This window comes from Monodelphis domestica, chromosome X (genome assembly GCF_027887165.1).
Source record: "Monodelphis domestica isolate mMonDom1 chromosome X, mMonDom1.pri, whole genome shotgun sequence".
Lineage (NCBI taxonomy): Eukaryota > Metazoa > Chordata > Mammalia > Didelphimorphia > Didelphidae > Monodelphis > Monodelphis domestica.
The window spans coordinates 47,920,751-47,938,926 of NC_077235.1; the positions used below are offsets into that span (position 1 = coordinate 47,920,751).

At 43.4% G+C, this 18,176-nt stretch overlaps 1 protein-coding gene across 2 annotated transcripts in view; it reads right to left on the reverse strand.

The window, feature by feature from the left end:
• Positions 1–6,081: 6,081 nt before the first annotated feature.
• The window catches only part of SLC9A6 (solute carrier family 9 member A6), a 33,900-nt gene continuing 21,805 nt past the window's right edge, over positions 6,082–18,176 (reverse strand). For both annotated transcript variants that reach the window (XM_056809475.1, XM_001380844.4), the window contains 5 exons: positions 17,476–17,629; positions 15,473–15,503; positions 14,364–14,443; positions 10,741–10,846; positions 6,082–9,264 (listed from right to left, as the gene is read on the reverse strand). In XM_056809475.1, the coding sequence (XP_056665453.1) occupies positions 8,992–9,264; positions 10,741–10,846; positions 14,364–14,443; positions 15,473–15,503; positions 17,476–17,629 (644 nt within the window). In that variant the 3' untranslated portion in view covers positions 6,082–8,991. The remainder of the gene's footprint in view (positions 9,265–10,740; positions 10,847–14,363; positions 14,444–15,472; positions 15,504–17,475; positions 17,630–18,176) is intronic.

Consider the following 18,176-nt stretch of genomic DNA (forward strand, 5'->3'; position numbering starts at 1 on the left):
ATCTTTCATCTGGTCACTGATAACTTCTATTTCTTTATTTGACAACTGGCCATTCATATCCTTCGACCTCTTATCTATCAAGGAACGCCTCTCAGTCTTATATACTTGTACGCATTCGCCATATAGCTTGCCAATTTGGTCTTTATCAGAGATATTTTCTGCAAAGATTTTTTCATTGATTTTTCAAGGCGACTCTTTTGTGTGTGCTTTCAAGAGTGTTCTCAAAGCCCTCAGCCATTTTCTCATTTCCTGAAATGACCGCTGTGTAGATAACATTAGCTGTAATGGGCGATGAGTTCATGGAGCCCAGGCTCTGGGCTGTGGACCCTGCTCTATGCTATGTCACTGCAGAGAAGAGTAACATTAGGAACATGGCAGTTTTCACACACTAATAAATAACGTTGGTAGCTGACATTTCTATAACTCTTTCAGGTTTACAAATACTTTCTGAACAGGTTCTCCTTTAGTCTTCCTAATAGCTTTGTGAGAGAGGTAATTAGGGTCTTTATCGCTGGTTTATAAATGAAGAAACAGAGGCTCAGAGAGGGACAGGTCTCACCCAAGGCCACACAGCTAAGAAGTGGAGGAAATGAGGTTCAGTCTGAAGAAGAGCAGAATGGAACACGAGACTTTGAGTGAGGAAGATCTGTATTCAAATCCCACTTAGATCTCTTTCTAGCTATTGTATATTTCCTTCTTTTTAAAAAATAAAGTTATTAGATTTGATTTAAGAATGCTGAATTTGGAATCAGGGATCAAATTCTGACTCTGCTACCTGTTACCTGTGTCATCCTGGGCAATTCATTTCTCCTCCTTGGACCTTAGATTCCTCCTGTGGAAAAGAAAGTGGTCATTCTAGATAGCTTCTGAGGTCTCTTCCAGTTTTATTTCTATGATCCAATGTTTGACCTTGATCAAATCACTTTATCTCTGTGGGCCTCAGTTTCTTCATCTGTAAAAGTGATGATTTTTGAAAGTCAAATCAGGAGGCAGCTGGGTAGCTCAGTGGATTGAGAGTCAGGCTTAGAGATGGGAGGTCCTGGGTTCCAATCTGACCTCAGACACTTCCCATCTGGGTGACCCTGGACAAGTCACTTGACCCCCATTGCCTAGCCCTTACTGCTCTTCTGCCTTGGAATCAATTTCAAGACAGAAGGTGAGGGTTTAAAATTTAAAAAAGAAAATTAAATCATCTCTAAGGTCCCTTCCAACATTAAATATACAATTCCGTGAACCTAGGTGAGCCTCGGTTTCTTTATCTGTAGAACAGGACTAAGAATGCCTGTAGTACCTCCCTCCCTATTCCCAGGGCTGTTGGGAGTCTCTAGGAAGAGGCTTGTGGAAATCATCTTGCAAACTTGAAGGCAGTTATATAAATATCAGTTGTTGCTGTTGACTTCCTCCCAACCAACCATGCCCTTCTTTTTTTCCTCCAGCTCCGCAGGGTCTTTTAAAAGCTGTCAAACTCCTGACACAAGGCAGGCAGGCAGGGGAAAGAGTTGCCTGTTTCTAAGCATTTGATGGGGGCCTAGCAACAGGCCCAGGCTCCAGACAGGCTCCCTTTCTCCGCCACTCTAACCAAGCAGTTTAGTTCAGTCCCGGTGGCAGCAAAAACTTGTCACATCTTGCCAAGATGACAAATGAGACTGAGCCATAACAATGTAGCTCCCAATGGAGAGTCATTTAAGCAGGCAGCGGCCCTTCTCTCCACACCTCCCTGCAGTGGTTCTGGAACAACCCCATCCCTTCTCTTGTTGATGGTTACCAAAAGGTAAGCCAAGGAGCTATTTGCTGGGGTGGGGGGGCGGCGGCGGGGGAGAGCCCCAAACCGGAGGCAGGAGAGATCAGAGAGGCAGGCTCTGACCTAGAGCTAGAAAGGACCTCAGGGACCATTTCAGAAGGCCTCGTTTTATGAGGTCCAGGGACTTGCCCATGGTCACACAGCTAAGTGGCAGAACCGAGTTTGGAATGGAAATTTGTCATCCTTTTCATAGGCAAAATGTCTTGCTTTGGTTTGGTTTTTGGCTTTCAAGGCAAGGAAATGTTCATTTTGGAAGTAGTGGCTGGATAATCTGGTGAGACATCTCCAGTGAAAAGATACCATTTTGACTAACGCCCCCCCCCCCTTTGCTCTTGGCAGAGGGTGGGGAGAACTATGCATGTAGAATATCATACAGACTGCAATGTGTTGAATGGCTTCATGGAACTGGCTCTTTTTTTCCTCTTTCCTTTTTTTCTCTTTTGTTACGAGATGGTTTACTGGTTAGTTCTGAAAATGAAGGTGAAATAAAAACAAAGGCTACCAACCAAAGCAGACTTTCCCAAAAGGAAACTTCAGGCAGGTCCCGAACTCAGGCCCGGACTCCTGTCAAAGTGGCTTTGACTGACTTTTGAATATGGCCTAGTGGAGAGAGTGATGGATTGCAGAGTCTGGAAGACGTGCATTTAGCTCCCACTTACTTAGCTGTGTGACCCTGGACAAGTCTCTGCCTTCTCCATGGCTTCATTTTTGCATCTGTAAAATGAGGAGGTAGGCTGTTAGAGGTTAGGGGGACGGACGGCAGCACTCATAGTCATACCGTGAGGCAGAAGCAGGAGATCTTAATATCTAGCTAGCCGTATTAATGAGTTTCAAAATGGGAAGCTACCAGTTGGGAGTGGGCTGGGGAACTTCCTTCGGTACCATCTTTCCCCCCAGTACACAGACCACTTTCCATCACTTATTCCCAGCTGGGTTTGTAGTACTTGTCTCAGGCCCCCAAATCCCCAAGTTAGTGATGGCTTCGGTGGTGAGCCTCTAAATGACTTGATGTACAGAAAGTGCTTTGCCAACCTTGGGGCAATACCAGGTACTACTGCGATGTGGCCAATCAAGTCCCTCTCAATTCCCAGACCCCACTCTGTGCTCTAGGATGTCTCCCTTCCCCAAACCCCAGTTCTTTTCCTTCCTACTCTGGCCCGGAAGCTGACCTAAGCAAAGTCTGTGGTTAAAAGCTTGAACCATTTTCTATATCACCCCTCTGAACTCAGGGCCCGTCTTTGGATCCTTCATCCCATCCCTTAGTTCTGGGTCTGGCCCTGCTCTCACCTTCCTGGGAGGGACCCAAAAGCAAGTGGAGATTTATGTTTCTATCACTACCTCTCCTAAGCCTCATGACTCCAAGAGCTTTTCCAAATGTCACGTATAAGCCCATGCTAATATAACTCAGTGCAGTGGAATTTGTTTTTTTTAATTAGTACACTCCAACATGACAGATAAGTGAGCTTTTATTGCAGATGGGATTATTACCTGTGAAATGTTTACAGGGTAAATTTCACACGAGAACACTGGAGTACAGACAGTCTCTGACCTTCTTCTGTTAGATCATCTCCATGGTTCCAAAAATGAGCTCTTTCTCTTATTTAAACAAGGATCTTCTGGCCTTTTAAGACAAAAGTAGTCTGAATGTTCTGCCTAAATTTAATAAAAACACAGACATCAGGGAGTCAAATAAAAAAAAAAACAGGGTGTATAACAGACATCCAAGTAGAAGGGAAAAAATTAAATTGGGAGACTGAAAAAAATGCCAAGAAGTAGAAAACAAGGTTCAATTGGGATTTGAACCCAGCATCTCTTGCTTACTAGATGGGGCCCCTAGGAAAGAAAGGTAACATGTAGACGTATGCCCTTCAGAGCCTAGCTCAGAGCCAAAAAGATTATTTCAGGTCTTTTTTTTAAATAAATATTAACTATCACTATGGGCGAGCCATTTCATCTTTTAGCATTCCCAGAAAACTTTGAGTTGGCAAAGGGCAGAGTAGGAACCAAATGGCATTGGGAGAGCAAGTTTTCTCATGCCTCGGTTCTCTAAATCAAGGAAATCCCAAGTCTGGTTCCTGTCCTCTTATGTCTAAAGGATTAAGTAAACACAGTAAAGAAAGTATGTTTCTTAAAATACATATGGAGAAATCGAGGCCCCCTTTTTAAAGACTCTCAAGAGATCTGTGCAAACTTTCATCATGGCTACTCTAAGTCTTCTCCACTAAGGTCTTCCTCTAATGGCTCATCGTGGTGCAGAAGTAACCCAGGATTTCCCAAAGGAAGGCCAGGGGAACCCAAGATATAGTGAAGTGGAAAGAGCACTGAGTCTCAAATCAGACCTAGACTCAAGGCCTACCTCTGTGGCCTTGGCCAAATCACTTCCTTCTCTGGGCCTCAGTTTCTGTAAAATGGGGATAATACCTGTACCACAGAAACACGGGAAGACTTGTATGGACTGCTGTAGAATGAAGTGAGTAGAAACAAGAGATCAATATATACAATGCCTTTCATGAGAAGAATAATAAAACAAAACCAGATATATTTGAATCTTGATGGCCAGTCTTGGTCCTGTAAAAGGGATGGAGAAACACACCTTCCTCCTACTGTACAAGACGAAGGGGATTGTGGGTAGGAAATGTCTCCTATGCTATCAGATGTGGTTAGCACTTGCCTGTTTGATTTTTCTTTACTGGGAGGGAGGATGTGAAGAGAAGAATGTTTTCTTTTCCCCAGTGAGCCCTACCAGAGATGGGTAAGACTTGGGTTGCCCTCAGAGAGCTCACATTGTTATATATGGATAAATAGATACATTCAATCCTTAGTACAAGGTAGAATATTTTTAAACCCTCACCTTCCATCTTAGATTCAATACTGTGTATGGGTTCCAAGGCAGAAGAGCAGTAAGGGCTAGGCAATGGGGTCAAGTGACTTGCCCAGGGTCACACAGCTGGGAAGTGTCGGAGGCCAGATTGGAACCCGAACCTCCCAGGTCCAGGCCTGGCTCTCAATCCACTGAGCCATCTTGCCACCTCATAATTTAGTCTTGGAGAGCTGACTGGTACACTAAAAAGTCTCCTCGCCCAGAGTCCCATGGACAACATGTGGCAGAGGCCATGACTTGAACTTGGCCTTCCTGACTCCAAAGCCATGCTTTCTCTATGTATTAGCATTCTCACAAAATTGCTCTAAAGTATTTGACCTTGGCTTGTTTTGGGAATCCAACTGGAGGCCTCATGGGTATGGGTGTTACTGACAAATAACATTCCATCCCTGGAAATGGTCACAGCACAGCTCGTAGCCACAAAATAACTTTACCCTGTGTCTGGAATGTATGCCCTTCTCACCTCTGCTGGACAGAATCCCTCGCTTTTTTCATGATGCAGTTCAAGCAGTCTTCTTCAGGAACCCTTTCCTGATGTCCTCATCTGCCATGGCCTCCCTCCCAAATGACCCATTATCTTGTGTGTGTATAAACTCCATTTTAGGCTTGTATTCTTGGCACTTGGCACATAGTAGGTGCTGTAACAAATACTTGCTCGAATCTGGTCCATATACCTAGATCTCTTGAGCAAGGCAGTGGTACAGTACAAAAAAAGAGGACTGAACCTGGGTTCAAATTGTGCCCACCCCTCCCTCCTGCCCCAAACATCCATCCTCATCCCCACCAACCATTACTGCCCATCTCCCTGAGCCACAGCTTTTCTTCTCTGTCAAATGACAGAGTTCTTGAGCTACGGCCTCCTGATTCCCCTCAGTGATCTACCCTGGAATCAAGGGCAGAGAGTGACCTGGGCTCTGTGCTGTAAGCCTCCCTTGCCAAATCCTAAGCGGGATCAAAATCAAAGAAACCAGGAGAAGGGGAGGCAATTCTCAGATGACAGAAAACCCAAGAATGATCAGAAGTGATAGTAAAACATACCAGCCCTGAGGGTACAGAATATGCTATACATTGGGCCTGTCATTGGGCATTTTTGCTTAATTATTTTTCTCGGTGACGTGGGAGAGTTAAATTCCAGGAGGCTTAGGAGCCGTCTTTCCAGAAATGACTGATTTCAAAACAAAAGGCATCCCCGAGTACATTCTCTACTAAAATGACAAATGTCTAAAATGAAAACTGAAAACCACAAAAGATGCCAGCACTGCCTACGTGGTAGATAACTTTGTTATTACCACTGGCGCTGAGCATTTTTGCCTAATGCTACCAGAGTCATCCTTTCCAACAAATATATCGGGCTCCAACCTTTTCCTTTTACAGCAAAGGAATCATTTAGTTTCTGAAATCAGTTTCAGGCTTTTATTTTGGATTAATCAGCAAACGATACAGGCTTTATTCAAGAAATGAGTTTGTTATTCAAGGCCGAGAGTCCTTTCACAGTGCAATGAAATAGTCAATGTGAACACAGTTGCAACAATGGAAAACACCACAAACCACACCATAGTTTACAAGTTTCTATTGGACTAGACAAACACGCTACTAAAATTTTAATCATACCAACATTTTTATATATGCAAAAAGAGAAATATATTTGTTATCTCAGTCATGCTTTAAAAGAGTCCCTTTTGTACCTGCCTGAGTACAGAATTTCATTTCTCCTGAAATTAAAATCAGAGTGTTTGCAGTTCTTTTCAGCAGGCTGAGCTAGCCCCCCAAACCAATCCATCAATTGCTTCAAGTCCTATTTCTTAAACAGCTCCACTGTGTGCAGAAGCAGACACTCCCTGATGTACAAATACATATCAGACATTTGCCGGTTCATGAGTTTCATCTTCTTGTTTTTGTCGGCTTAATCACCCCTCTTCCCAAAGGTACAAAAAGAAAGAAGGGCAGAAAATTTAAAAGGAAGGTAGTGCTTGTTCCGTCTCCCTACAACAAAATGGTTTTGCAAGGCTTCCCCCCCACCTTAAATAACAGCCTTTTCTAAGAGAAGCTCTTAGAACACTTACAACACAAGTTCTCGGAGGAAAAATTAAAGGAGTAGGAATATCAAGAAGCAATCACCCTCCCACCCCTTGGGCACGTAAGAATCCCAATGGCTCTTAAACAGTCCTTTCTGAAAGGGAAATGTGTCCCTCGTTCAGCAGAGAGGACAGTCTAAAAGCATATGGTCAGACTACTGCAAAGGGAAGTCCAACATCTCCATTCTGCTCTCATCCTTCTCCCAGTTTTGGAAGAGGCCATCCATCCTGTCCCCTCTTAAGCTTAGGTGGGGCTGGTGTACAGTCAAACCGTCCACAGGGTAACCCTGGAATAGCAGGCTTCATTCCTCCCCCTCGATACAGGCTGCCCAACTAAAAATTCATTCAATGAATCTCAGTGTCCCTCCTTCCCCCCAAAAACCAGGCAGGATACAGTTGAGTGATGTCATTCTAACAATTTTCGGAAACTGAACTCAGCCACCTGACAGCATAAAAAACTGGCAGATCTTTATTGAATATCCTTTTGAAACATGTATAATAGTATGGGGAAGTGATATAGCACCTCCAAACACACAAGGACAAAATCTTTGACTACACGAAGCAGCATACATCAGAAGAATTGAAAACATCAGAGAATTCCCTCACGGCAGGAAGGTCACTAGCACGAAGGTACAGAAGGCTACGTCACAAGCTACAACTGCCATTACTAGTGCAAACCTGTACTACACAAAAAGACAAAGGGGATTTTCGAGGGGGCAACCCAGCTAGGGGACACCAGAACACCAAAGAGATCAGTCCTAGCCCAGGGGAAAACAATTTAAGGCAATGCTACTCAGATGCCAACCCCCCCCCCACAACCAAACACATAAGCAGTCAGTGTTTGCATTTGAAAAAAGGAAATAAGAGTTCTCCTCAGTATTCACCGCACCTCGAATAATTTCCATCATAAATGGGAAATTATACATTTGTTCAGGGCTCATCCTCAGAAAAAACCAAAAACTTGAAAATACACATGGCAGCTCAAGTATTTCATATTCAAAAGAAATAGACAAACAAAGACAACTAGCCACAAAGCATGCTAAGGAGTTCTCAAAGTGCAAAGACTTAACTACTGAAAAGGCAACAAACATTCTTCTCCCTTTCAGCTTGCAATCAGTTTGGGGAAGCCAAGTTCCAGTTTGCCCAACAAGCCGGGTCTCACTTCATTTCCTTTCCTTTCCGTAGGATGCTGGGAGCGGGCACAAGGGTGATAATAGAGCTATAAATTAATTGTTCTTATCAGCTACAGTATTACACAAATGACGCTGGGATGCAGTCAGTTTCAGGGTGCTATGTCTACTGTTTACAGCGAGAACGAGAAAAGCGGCTTAAATAATGCCTGAAAGAGAAAGGGCCACACAACCACCAAGCTGGCTTTCTGCATCACATCCATGACCAAAACTTAAGCAGCAATTTAGCATCTAAAGGTAATTGGATTGGAGGCAGAATATTTGGGTATTTTGAGAGGCCTCTGAAATCCCCACTCCATTACGAGCACCCCCTCCACCAGGGGGATGTGTTCTGCCGTAAAGACCTTTCAGTACAATAAAGTATAACACCCTCCAAGATCCTTACTGACCAGGAGGAATTTTCAAATATGATTTCCAAGACCCTTCCTCCAAGTGACTTCACAAAGGGTACTCACTAGCACCCATGCTTATCACCGGTCTGGTACTTCCTGGCCCAAGGAAACACGTGATGCTCCTCTCCTCCAGTTGAAGAAGTATGACCAGAGCTGAAGCCAGCCAGCACAGTTCTGCCATCATGCTCTGGGCCAGAACAGGCCACATGGAACGTCATGGAAATCCCATATCTGAACTAGACTCTGCCATTGGACTCCTCTGGAAAAAAGATCACTCTCCCCTCCCATCTGAAACTAAACCTACACCCTGATAATTTGGTATTTTGATAAAGTGTCAAGTAACTAGAAGAATAAGTAACTCGGCCTCTTTTTGTACTGAGTTGAGAAAGGTGGCAGGACCCACGCTATCACTAGGCAGGGGGCTGGAAACAACGCCACTCCACAAAGTGCAGGTAACGGGAATTTTTTTAAATCAAAGAACTGCTTGTTTTCAATTTTTCTGTACAAAATACATATATTCTTGCTATGCTATATAAATGGGATTTATACAGCTGAAACGGTCAGATACATGCATTGGGCTTGGTAGGTAGTACACATTTCTTCACAATTGCGTATGCAAATTTTACAGTCAGGTTAGTGAACAACAGACATGTTAAGCTGGCCCATGCCTTGTAGTATCTAACATATTTAATGGGGGCTCAGAATCATCCATGGGAAGAACCAGGCGGGTTCCCCGAATCACAAGTTCGTGGTCTCCAAATGCCAGCTCTCGATCCAGGACATCTTCAGAGGTATTTCCCATAAGCCTCCTAGGAGCGCTGGCTGCCATGGAGTCAGTGCTAACAGTAGAATCACCGTATGTCAAGCTAATGTCACCATCGTTCAAGATAAGGTCAGAATCATCATCTTTCAGTTGTTCCTGATTCTAAACAAAGAGATAAAGCAAATATTACTTTCCAGACAATTTTCTTAGCAGAAGACCAAAATGTGAGTCACAGGTGAACTAAATCCATGAAAGATTTATTTATTGTAATATAAGCAATGCCTAGAAATAAGTTACCCCCTTGATAGACTTAAGCAGAGCCTTGGCACCAGACCATCGATCTCCCAGGTCAACGATTGAAGGTTCTAATGAGAACTCTCCTTAATTGTAAATATCTTTGCAATGAAGAAGTCCCTCATCGTAGAGAGAAAATAGTTTTTTAAAAAGAGTAAAAAATAAAGATCAAAATTCATGGGGCTAAAAATCAGTTTGCCACCCTGTACCCTCCCCAGCACTGTTCCTGGTTCTGCTCCCTAGGGCCAAGCAGAACAAGTCTAAGCCTGCCCCCTTATGATAGTCTTCAAATACTTGAAAACAGCTAGCCGTGTCACCCTCCACCCTCTAATCTTTCCCACAGGCTAAGCAACCCCAGTTCTTTGAAATGATTTTCATATGCCATGGTTGTCAGTCATCTTGCCATCCTGGCCATCATCCTCTGGACACAACATCCCCCTAAAATGTGGTTGTCAGAACTGAACACGATCCTCTATAGGCATACAACTCCTCATCACTCACTACCTACTGAGTTTACATGGTTGGGGTAGGGGAGGGGAAGAAAGACACTTTGCAAGCCCAGGTGTGAGTTATTACCATTAATATTTGACCACATCCATCTTGTCTGAGATGATACCCTCCGTTTCTTCAGCAGTTGGGAATTTCTTGTCCCGAAACAGCTGGGATAAATATGCTATTCCATGGATTCTTTTAAGAGGGTAGGTCTGGGATTAGAAGGTTGGGTTTCAGATGTGAAAAAAAACTATTTAAAGATCAGCCTTTTTTCCTAAGTCTGGCCCATGCATCAATCGTCACCTAAGCTCTAATGCTTAGAACAGAATGCAAGGACTCACAAACCATGAACTGGAAGCTAAAGAAAGAAAGAGGGAGTCAAGACGATGCCTTGACATGCTCATGGCTCCAACAAGAGGGAAGAGAAGTTGTGTCAGAGAGCCACAAGAATAAAAGCACACACCACCACACATCATCTGTTACTCACAAGAGTTTCACCAATAGGAACTGAGATCCTTCCGCCATTTTGTGGATGAGGATGAAAAAAGACCTAGCCAGGACCACATTCTGCAAACCAGGGGAGCAACCCAGGTGCCACTAGAAGACTGACTCCAAAAACAGTACTCAGTACAGCTTTATTCCTACTGCCATACACAAAGGTTTCTGGGCATGCTCGAATGGCCCATTTGCTAAGTTAAAAAAAAAAGGTGCTCACTTCCTTAAAGCCCATGCATGCTTTGGTGGCTTAAAGGAAAAACAAAACAAAACAAAAAAACAAAGAAGTAGTAGTAGTCCATGGACCAGACAAGATACGGTTAAGTCAAGCAGAGCTGACAGACAAGAACTACTTACTTCATAAGCTTGGGGGCTCGTCAGACATCTCGCCAGGGGTCCGCAGAAACTAGGGAGTGTCGAAGTAAGAGGGGGTCCGCTGTGGGTCAGGAGAGGCTTCAGATAGCTGTGCTTGTTAAGAGAGAACCTCAAATGTCCTTATTCATCATACTAGAATGCCCAACTTATTTAATGGAAGCAATCAATACCAAGAAAGAGAGCCTGAATCATTTTCAAGTTACCACCAAATTAACTAAGGAAGAGAAAAGGAAAGGTTCTGATAATTTATCCTCTGGAGAAAGACAGTCGCTTTAACCATGTGACCTATGAATCTGATTAGTAGCAGTGAAAACAAGTTCTTGATCAAACTCTACAAGTGGAATCCTTCTAATTATTCCTCAAAAAAGCTGTTGAAGGGCAATCAAGCCTATTCCAAACACCTCTCGAAATTGTTAGTTTTTATATACTTCCATCACCAGCCTAGCTTCAGTATTCATTAGTTCTCCTCAAAAAGAATACCAAATTATCACGAGACAATGAACAACTCAGAGGAGGAAATTATGGTACAAAATAGGAAGAAATAGCATTCCCTCAACCCCACCCCCCTCCAGATCACTTTTCAAGGGCCCAGCAAAAAGCAGATCTTTATACAAGTCTTTAGCATGGCTATTTTACTAATACTTATTAGTTCTTGCATGAAAATGCAACAGCTTGAGATAGTAAGCCACCTTGGAAATTTCTGAAAGTCCCATCATGAATACTGGACCCCCGCCACCCCCAGGCAAACTAAATGAGATGAACTACAACCTACTTTTCTGAACAAAAAAGCCAAGGTTTTTGGGCAGAGCCCATGCCCCTAGTCTTGGGGGTGCCCAGCATAAGGCTCTCAGGCCCTGGGAAAGCATCTTAATAAATGCTGGTGGAGTCAACTGAAGATTTCATGATTACTGTGTTTATAAACCTGAGGTAGAGACTCAAATTTCGTTAAGATTTATCCATTAATCCAAGAATCCCTTTACTCCAACAGATCTCTGTTCTCGTCAGCTAGGACATCCCCAGCAAGGATGAAGATCACACACCACCCATTGTGCCCATCCTGTGGGACTCTTATCCGGGTTCTCTCCTAAGTTTGCCACAAGGAGGAGGGATGAGGGGAGGTGCTGCTGGACATCCAATTTAAAGAAAGAAAAGAATGGAAGGCTGCACAAGGCAATCTGCAAATCTCACTACCCTATTTGGTACTACTGAGATGACTTAAGTTTTGGTGCCCAATATAGAAAACCATGTTGTCCTTCTATTGTCCTGCATGAGGATGATTCTGATACTTCATATCACACATTACCCAGAGTGTACACTTTGGTTAAAAGAATAAGATTTACATAGAAGGTGCTCAAATATGTGCTCAATGAAGTAAACTGGATAAAAACCATCAAAGATTCAGAAGGGGCCTATGTCCCGAATACTGACAAAACTGCTGCTTCTGATTTAATTAACAGTAAGCAATTTTGCAAAGCCAGGGCTCGCTCTCTCTAATGGAAGCCTTAATGTACCACGAGAACTTGTTATGTTCTTGTTTCTTGTAGTGATTAGTTTTAGAAGCAAGAGTCTATTATGTTACAACATTTTGCAGGCTTTTGGCCAAATGGACAAGGAGAATAGATGAGTGCTCCTCTCTTAAAGCTTTCCTTTTTTAATCCAGGGGTTCTTAACTTGGGGTTGGCAGATTTCCAAGGGGAGACCCTTGGAGGGAATTCATGAGGATCCATGAACTTGGGTGGGGAAAAAACATCGTAATTTATTTTAACTCTCACCTTCTGTCTTAGTACAGAGGAGAGTCAATGGCTAAGTAATGGGGTTACAAAAGACTTGGACCAGAGTCGCCTGGCTAGGAAGTGTGTGAGGCCAGATTTGAACCCAGGCTCTCTCAACTCCAGGCTTGGTACTCTATCCACTGTGTTATCTGGCTGCTCCATGACATTCTGATTTTGACTAGTTTTTGTTTTCCTCTGTAGTCCTTTGTATGTTATCTTATACATTTACAAATATGATTCCAAGAAATGGCCCATAGGTTTCATCAGGCTGCCCATGGGGTCCAACGATCAAAAGAGGGGAAGAACTATGATTCCAATCTAAGGATGCCAGATTCCAAGCCATAGGAACTTAGTTCAAATCTCAGTCTTGCTACTTGTTACCTGTGAGACCTTGGAAATTTATCTTACCTTTCTGGGACTGTTTCCTCATCTGTAAGAAGAAGAGGTTGGACTAGATGACTCCTCACTCATAGAAAGGATGAGGGACATTTTATGAGTTTACATATCTCCTAGTAACGTCTGAATGCTAGATAATACCAAGTATTATACCAATGGTAATACCGATAGTAAACAACATTTGAGAAACTCAATTATTAGAGTGAATTTTATGATCCTTCCCTCTGTTCAATTGTCTGCTTAATCTACAGGAAATGAATTTTAATCAATATTAATAAAGGACTCATTCAAGAAACATACGGTTTAAACAACCCATGAAGGAGCAACACTGTCAAGAGTGTCTAAGAAGGGCTGTATTGGGGAAAAGGGTGGTGGCACAGGTTAGAAACAATAATTAAAATGGTCATTGTGGGGACTATACTAGCTGGGGAAGAAGGTTTATGTGGACCATAGAGTCAGAGGTGGAAAAGAAAACAAAGGCCCAAGGACTGACCCAGATTCACAAAACTAATGACAGACAAGGGGCAAAATTCCAACCCTGGGTGTCAAACCACAAATCCAGGACTTTCTGTTACTTTATACTGCTATTCTAGTATATTACCTTTGAGGGAAAGTCAGTAAAGGCATTTATGCTGCTGATAAATGAAATTCTTAAAGGTTTTTTCATCATCCTCTACTTTTGAGCCCTAACCAATGGCACTTGGGGGACTGACCAGTGTTTTCGATGATCCTAAACTACTCACTGTCACAAAATCTCATCTCTCTTTAAAACCCTTATTTTTTGTCTTAGTAGCAACTCTAACAGGGAAGGTCAAAGGCTAGGCAATCAGGATTAAGTATCATGCCCAGGGTCACACAGCTAGGAAGTATCTGAGGCCAGATTGGAACCTAGGTCTTTCTGACTCCCAAGGCTAGTGCTCTAGCCACTGCCCTAACCTAACTGCCCCCAAACCCATCTCTTTTAACATCAATATGTAAAGCTACTTGTTTAGAAGTCATAGAACAGTCTGGTCTTAGGAGAATCAAAATAACAAGCAATCCCAATAGCAGTATGCTGCAGTGGAAAGATTGGTAGATCTGGAGTCAAATAAGCTGGGAGTCTTAGCTCTGCCCCTGACTCCCTGTGTGATGATGAGAAAGTCATTTTCCCTCAAGGAACCTCAGTTTTCTTATCTGTAAAGTAGGGAATGACAACAGTGGCATTACCTAACTCATGGCACTGTTGTCAATAACCAAATGAGAATGCTTATGAAGAGAAGGGAAAATCACCTTGATGCTGCTTGCAACTTTGAGTTTTAGTGTCTGAAGACCCTCTTCTAGCAGAAGAGCAGAAACCGAGTTCTGCCCTCTCCCCATAATGGGGGAGGTGAAAAGTGGAGAACAGCCAATTTGGCCTCTTCATTGCCCACCCTCCTTGTCCTCTTCCATTAAGGATACTTATGGTCAAAGTTGTACCACATCCTGAAGAGCCACGCACTCTCGGCTTTGGTGTTCCTCCTTTCACTCTCTGGGAAGCCCTGGGACCACAGGAAAAAGAGATTAGGACAGTGGAACAATTGCTAATTGATACTTATCCCCTCTCAAAGATTCTGGGGGGAGGGAGTCCCCTATTCTGTCACTTGGCATTCCTCTGTTCTATTCCCACTGCCACCAGCTGGGTTGCAGTCCTCGCAGTCTCTCCACCCTGGTAGAAGCTCTGATCTATCAAATCCATTGAAAATGTGTCTAGCAGCCTGCCATGAGGATTGCCCAGTCTGCTCTAGGGAGCTATGCCAAGCTTGGAGAATACAAAGTCCCCTCAATAGCTGGCAACATTTATCAATTAGCAAGGTGAAGTTAATCAGTCGATTTCTTTTCACCTTATCATGGAGGTAAAGAAGCCAAAGCTTGGTTCAGACCAGAAGAAATGTGTCTGGAAACAAAATACCACACAAACCACCAGAGTTTTAACAAATACAACGTAATTTGCACCTGTCATCCAGACAATCAAGCAGCCCTTAAATGAAAGGAGATATGTAATTCTGTACTGGGCAACAGGGCTCGGGAAAGATGAAGAGCACAAACACCAGGGTTTTAATTGAACAAAACTCAAACAGCACTCAGAAACGATCATGGCATCAGGAAAGGGCCAGGAGATCCCAGAGGCCCTTCAACAGGTAGGCTCAAAGATTTCTGGGAAATTCTAAAGGGCTACTGCTCAGTTGCCAAAGAGAAGCTTCAATCAGAATCAAGTCTTTGTGCACAAACCCAATTGAAAAAAGGCTCCCCTTGCCAGAGCAGTCACTTGAAAATGCAGAAGCCCTTATGAACTGCTCTCCTCTCCAAAAGGGAGGACCAGCAATAGGAGCGCCAATCACCCTGGATACCATGACCCCAGCTATGCTTTGCTTTGGTCGACACCAGGCGGAAGGAAAAGCAAGGGATAGCATCATTGAAATGTTGATGAAAGGAGCCAAGGAACCAAGCATCAGTGTGATGAAGGCTCCAGTCAGTCGCTTTCATCACAAGCAACTTCACATCAGACAAAAACATCTAAGCGTACTTACCAGATGGTCCTGGTCTGAATCAACTCCAACACTAAAGGAGGAAACACAAACGTCAGATGAGAATTTGGCCTTTTCAACCTCTGACAACTCACTTTTTTTAACCCAGGTAATGTGATGGTCTAGTACTAGGTTTGGAATGGGACAGACTGGGCTGCAGTCCCAGCTGTCCCCCTGCTTACTACCAGTGGCACCTGGAAGTCAGAACCTTTGTAGGCACTGGTTTTCTAATGTGTAAATTTGGGGGTTTGCCTGGATCTGCGATTATCTTTACCCAATCTACCTCTTGCAGCTATTGGTACTCTTCGTCTCCTCAAACTGCCTTCCATTTAAGCATCTGGCCACGTGTCTTATCTTCCAGTAAAGCAGTAACGCCTCAAGGGCTGGAGTGGTTTTTTCCCTCTTAACTTCATGAACCCTCTCCCCAACCCCCAACTTGGTGCCCAGTACAATTTATTTCATCAGTACAGGGAACTCTCAGGGTAGAAACCCGTTCCAGTGATGCAGGTGGTGATTTTATTGAGCTTTATTATTTTGCTTTCTTTTTCGATCTACTTCTGATTTGCCTGGCACTGGGAACTCCTGGTGTGGAAACTCCCTTCACTGATGAAGATCAGTAGCTTGTCTGTAAGTTCATCTCAGAGCTGAGCACGCTATTGAGAGGTTAAATGACTTGCCCAGGGTCACACAGTCAGGATGTGTTAGAGGCAGGCATTGGACCCAAAGCTTCCTGTCTCCGAAGCCAAAATACAGAGTCATACATGCCTTACTGATTTCAAAAGGTTTTTGTGGGTTCGAAATGAAAAGATGTTGCAGGACTAAAGCAAAGCCTGGAGGGAAGACAAAGCTCAGAGACCTTGTCTAGGCTGAGATCCTAACCAAGGGCTGGTCAGCAGCTCAGTGGGGTTGGAAAATGTCAAAAGGCTGAGAGTCCGCAATCTGCACGTTAATAGGAAATGCTAAGCAGATCCATGAAAGTCAAGTGACATCTAGTGGTCTTAGGGAGTCATCACACAAGGGCCAATGTCTGATCAGCCCCAACTAAGCTTAGCAAATACCCCTCCTGGACACAGTACTGGGCTGGCACGCTGGAGGGGGCGGAAGTGGTTTCAGATTGGCCTCAAAGACCTTTTGGGGGGAGATAAAACTCCACACGTGAAGGGGAAAATACAAGATGACGTAAACGCAACTGTGTGCTGTCGGTGGAGGCAGGTAGGAGTTCCAACCCATTTGGGGAGCTGTTTGCATTGACTTAAAAGTTTTTAAAAAGCAAACAGTCTTGTTGAGGAATTCGCTTAAGATAATTTAGGGATCTCTAACCATCCCTTTAGCGATAACTCTTTAAGTATTAGTGGCTCACTCTATACAGCTTTGGAGGGAAAGAGAAGAGCTTAAGGCTACTAATTTCTAGAACACTGTCACCTGAAGTAACACCAAGAGTAGTGCCCATTTGCACATAGGTACAAATGATCCTCTGGAACACAGTAAAAAGCCGCTATCTCAGTGACTGATCTAAATTAAGAAAATAATTTGCCAGGATTAGACAGGTATGGGAAGATTTGGCAGGTGACTTTTAGATCCTTTCCCAGAAAGGAAGAGAAAGAGAAAGAAAGAGGAAATGAAAAAGGACTTTTTAAAAAATGTACCATATTGTTTTCCCTAGTCAATGTAGATTCAGGGAGCTCAGTGGGTTCCTAGGGCGAATGAAGTCTCAGCTAGTACACATAGTTAAAATCTACAAAGGCTTTAACAACCCAGGCTGCTGTTTCCATAGAAACAGATGTGGGACTGGGGAGATGAGAGGGAGCTTTCAAAGTAAGGACATTTTCAAATATTAAAAACAAAAGTCTCCCAACTTTAACCTTGGAGGACTTGGTGGCAAACAATGCTACTCTTTGGATAAAGCCTAAAATTCTTCTGTAAACTCACAATCAAATAAGGTGTCTGAATTAGAATTTAACATTCCATTTAACATTCCAACACCAAAATATGTAGTTTGCACTTACCGGATGTTCAAACAAGACAACATGGCTGTGGTGCCCCCACCAAACACCCACACGGTAAAAAACACAATCAGGAGGGTCGTGCTGAACATCATCTGCCTGGCATAGGTGGCAGTGTCTCGAATGGCCAAGGCAAAGGCCATTGCGCCACGAAGCCCTGAAAGGAAACAGGAGGTGGTTTTATTCTATTAACCCACTGACCATGGGAACTACAGAAATCCACAGAAGCAAAAGGATTCCTGAAAAATGGCAAAGGCCTGAAAATCACCTTTCTTTTTTTTAAAGTCTAATACCCACTGCTGATAATCAATCATTTCCATCCTCCCCACCTCACCTCCTAAGTCCTCTTCTCCCACTTCAAAACTAACAATATTGAGCAAAACATTACAAGGGGCAAGTCAGGGCCCAAGAGTCGGAGAGTTCAGTTATGACAGGTTGGTGACTTTGCTGCAAAATCACAGTCATGGGGTGTGCTGTATTTCCACTCTCCCAAACCCTGCAGAGTGAAAGCCCTTTGTAGACAGGAACTTCATTTTTGCCTTTGTCTCCATAGCCCCAAACCCCATGCTTTACCCAAAGTAGGTATTTAATGAATGGGATCCAACTAAACTTGGAATTGAGAGCTAAAACGAGGAAAAAGAACAACAGTAGAGAAAGGAGCATAATTCACCATGACATGAAATCAATCATTTAATCAACATTTA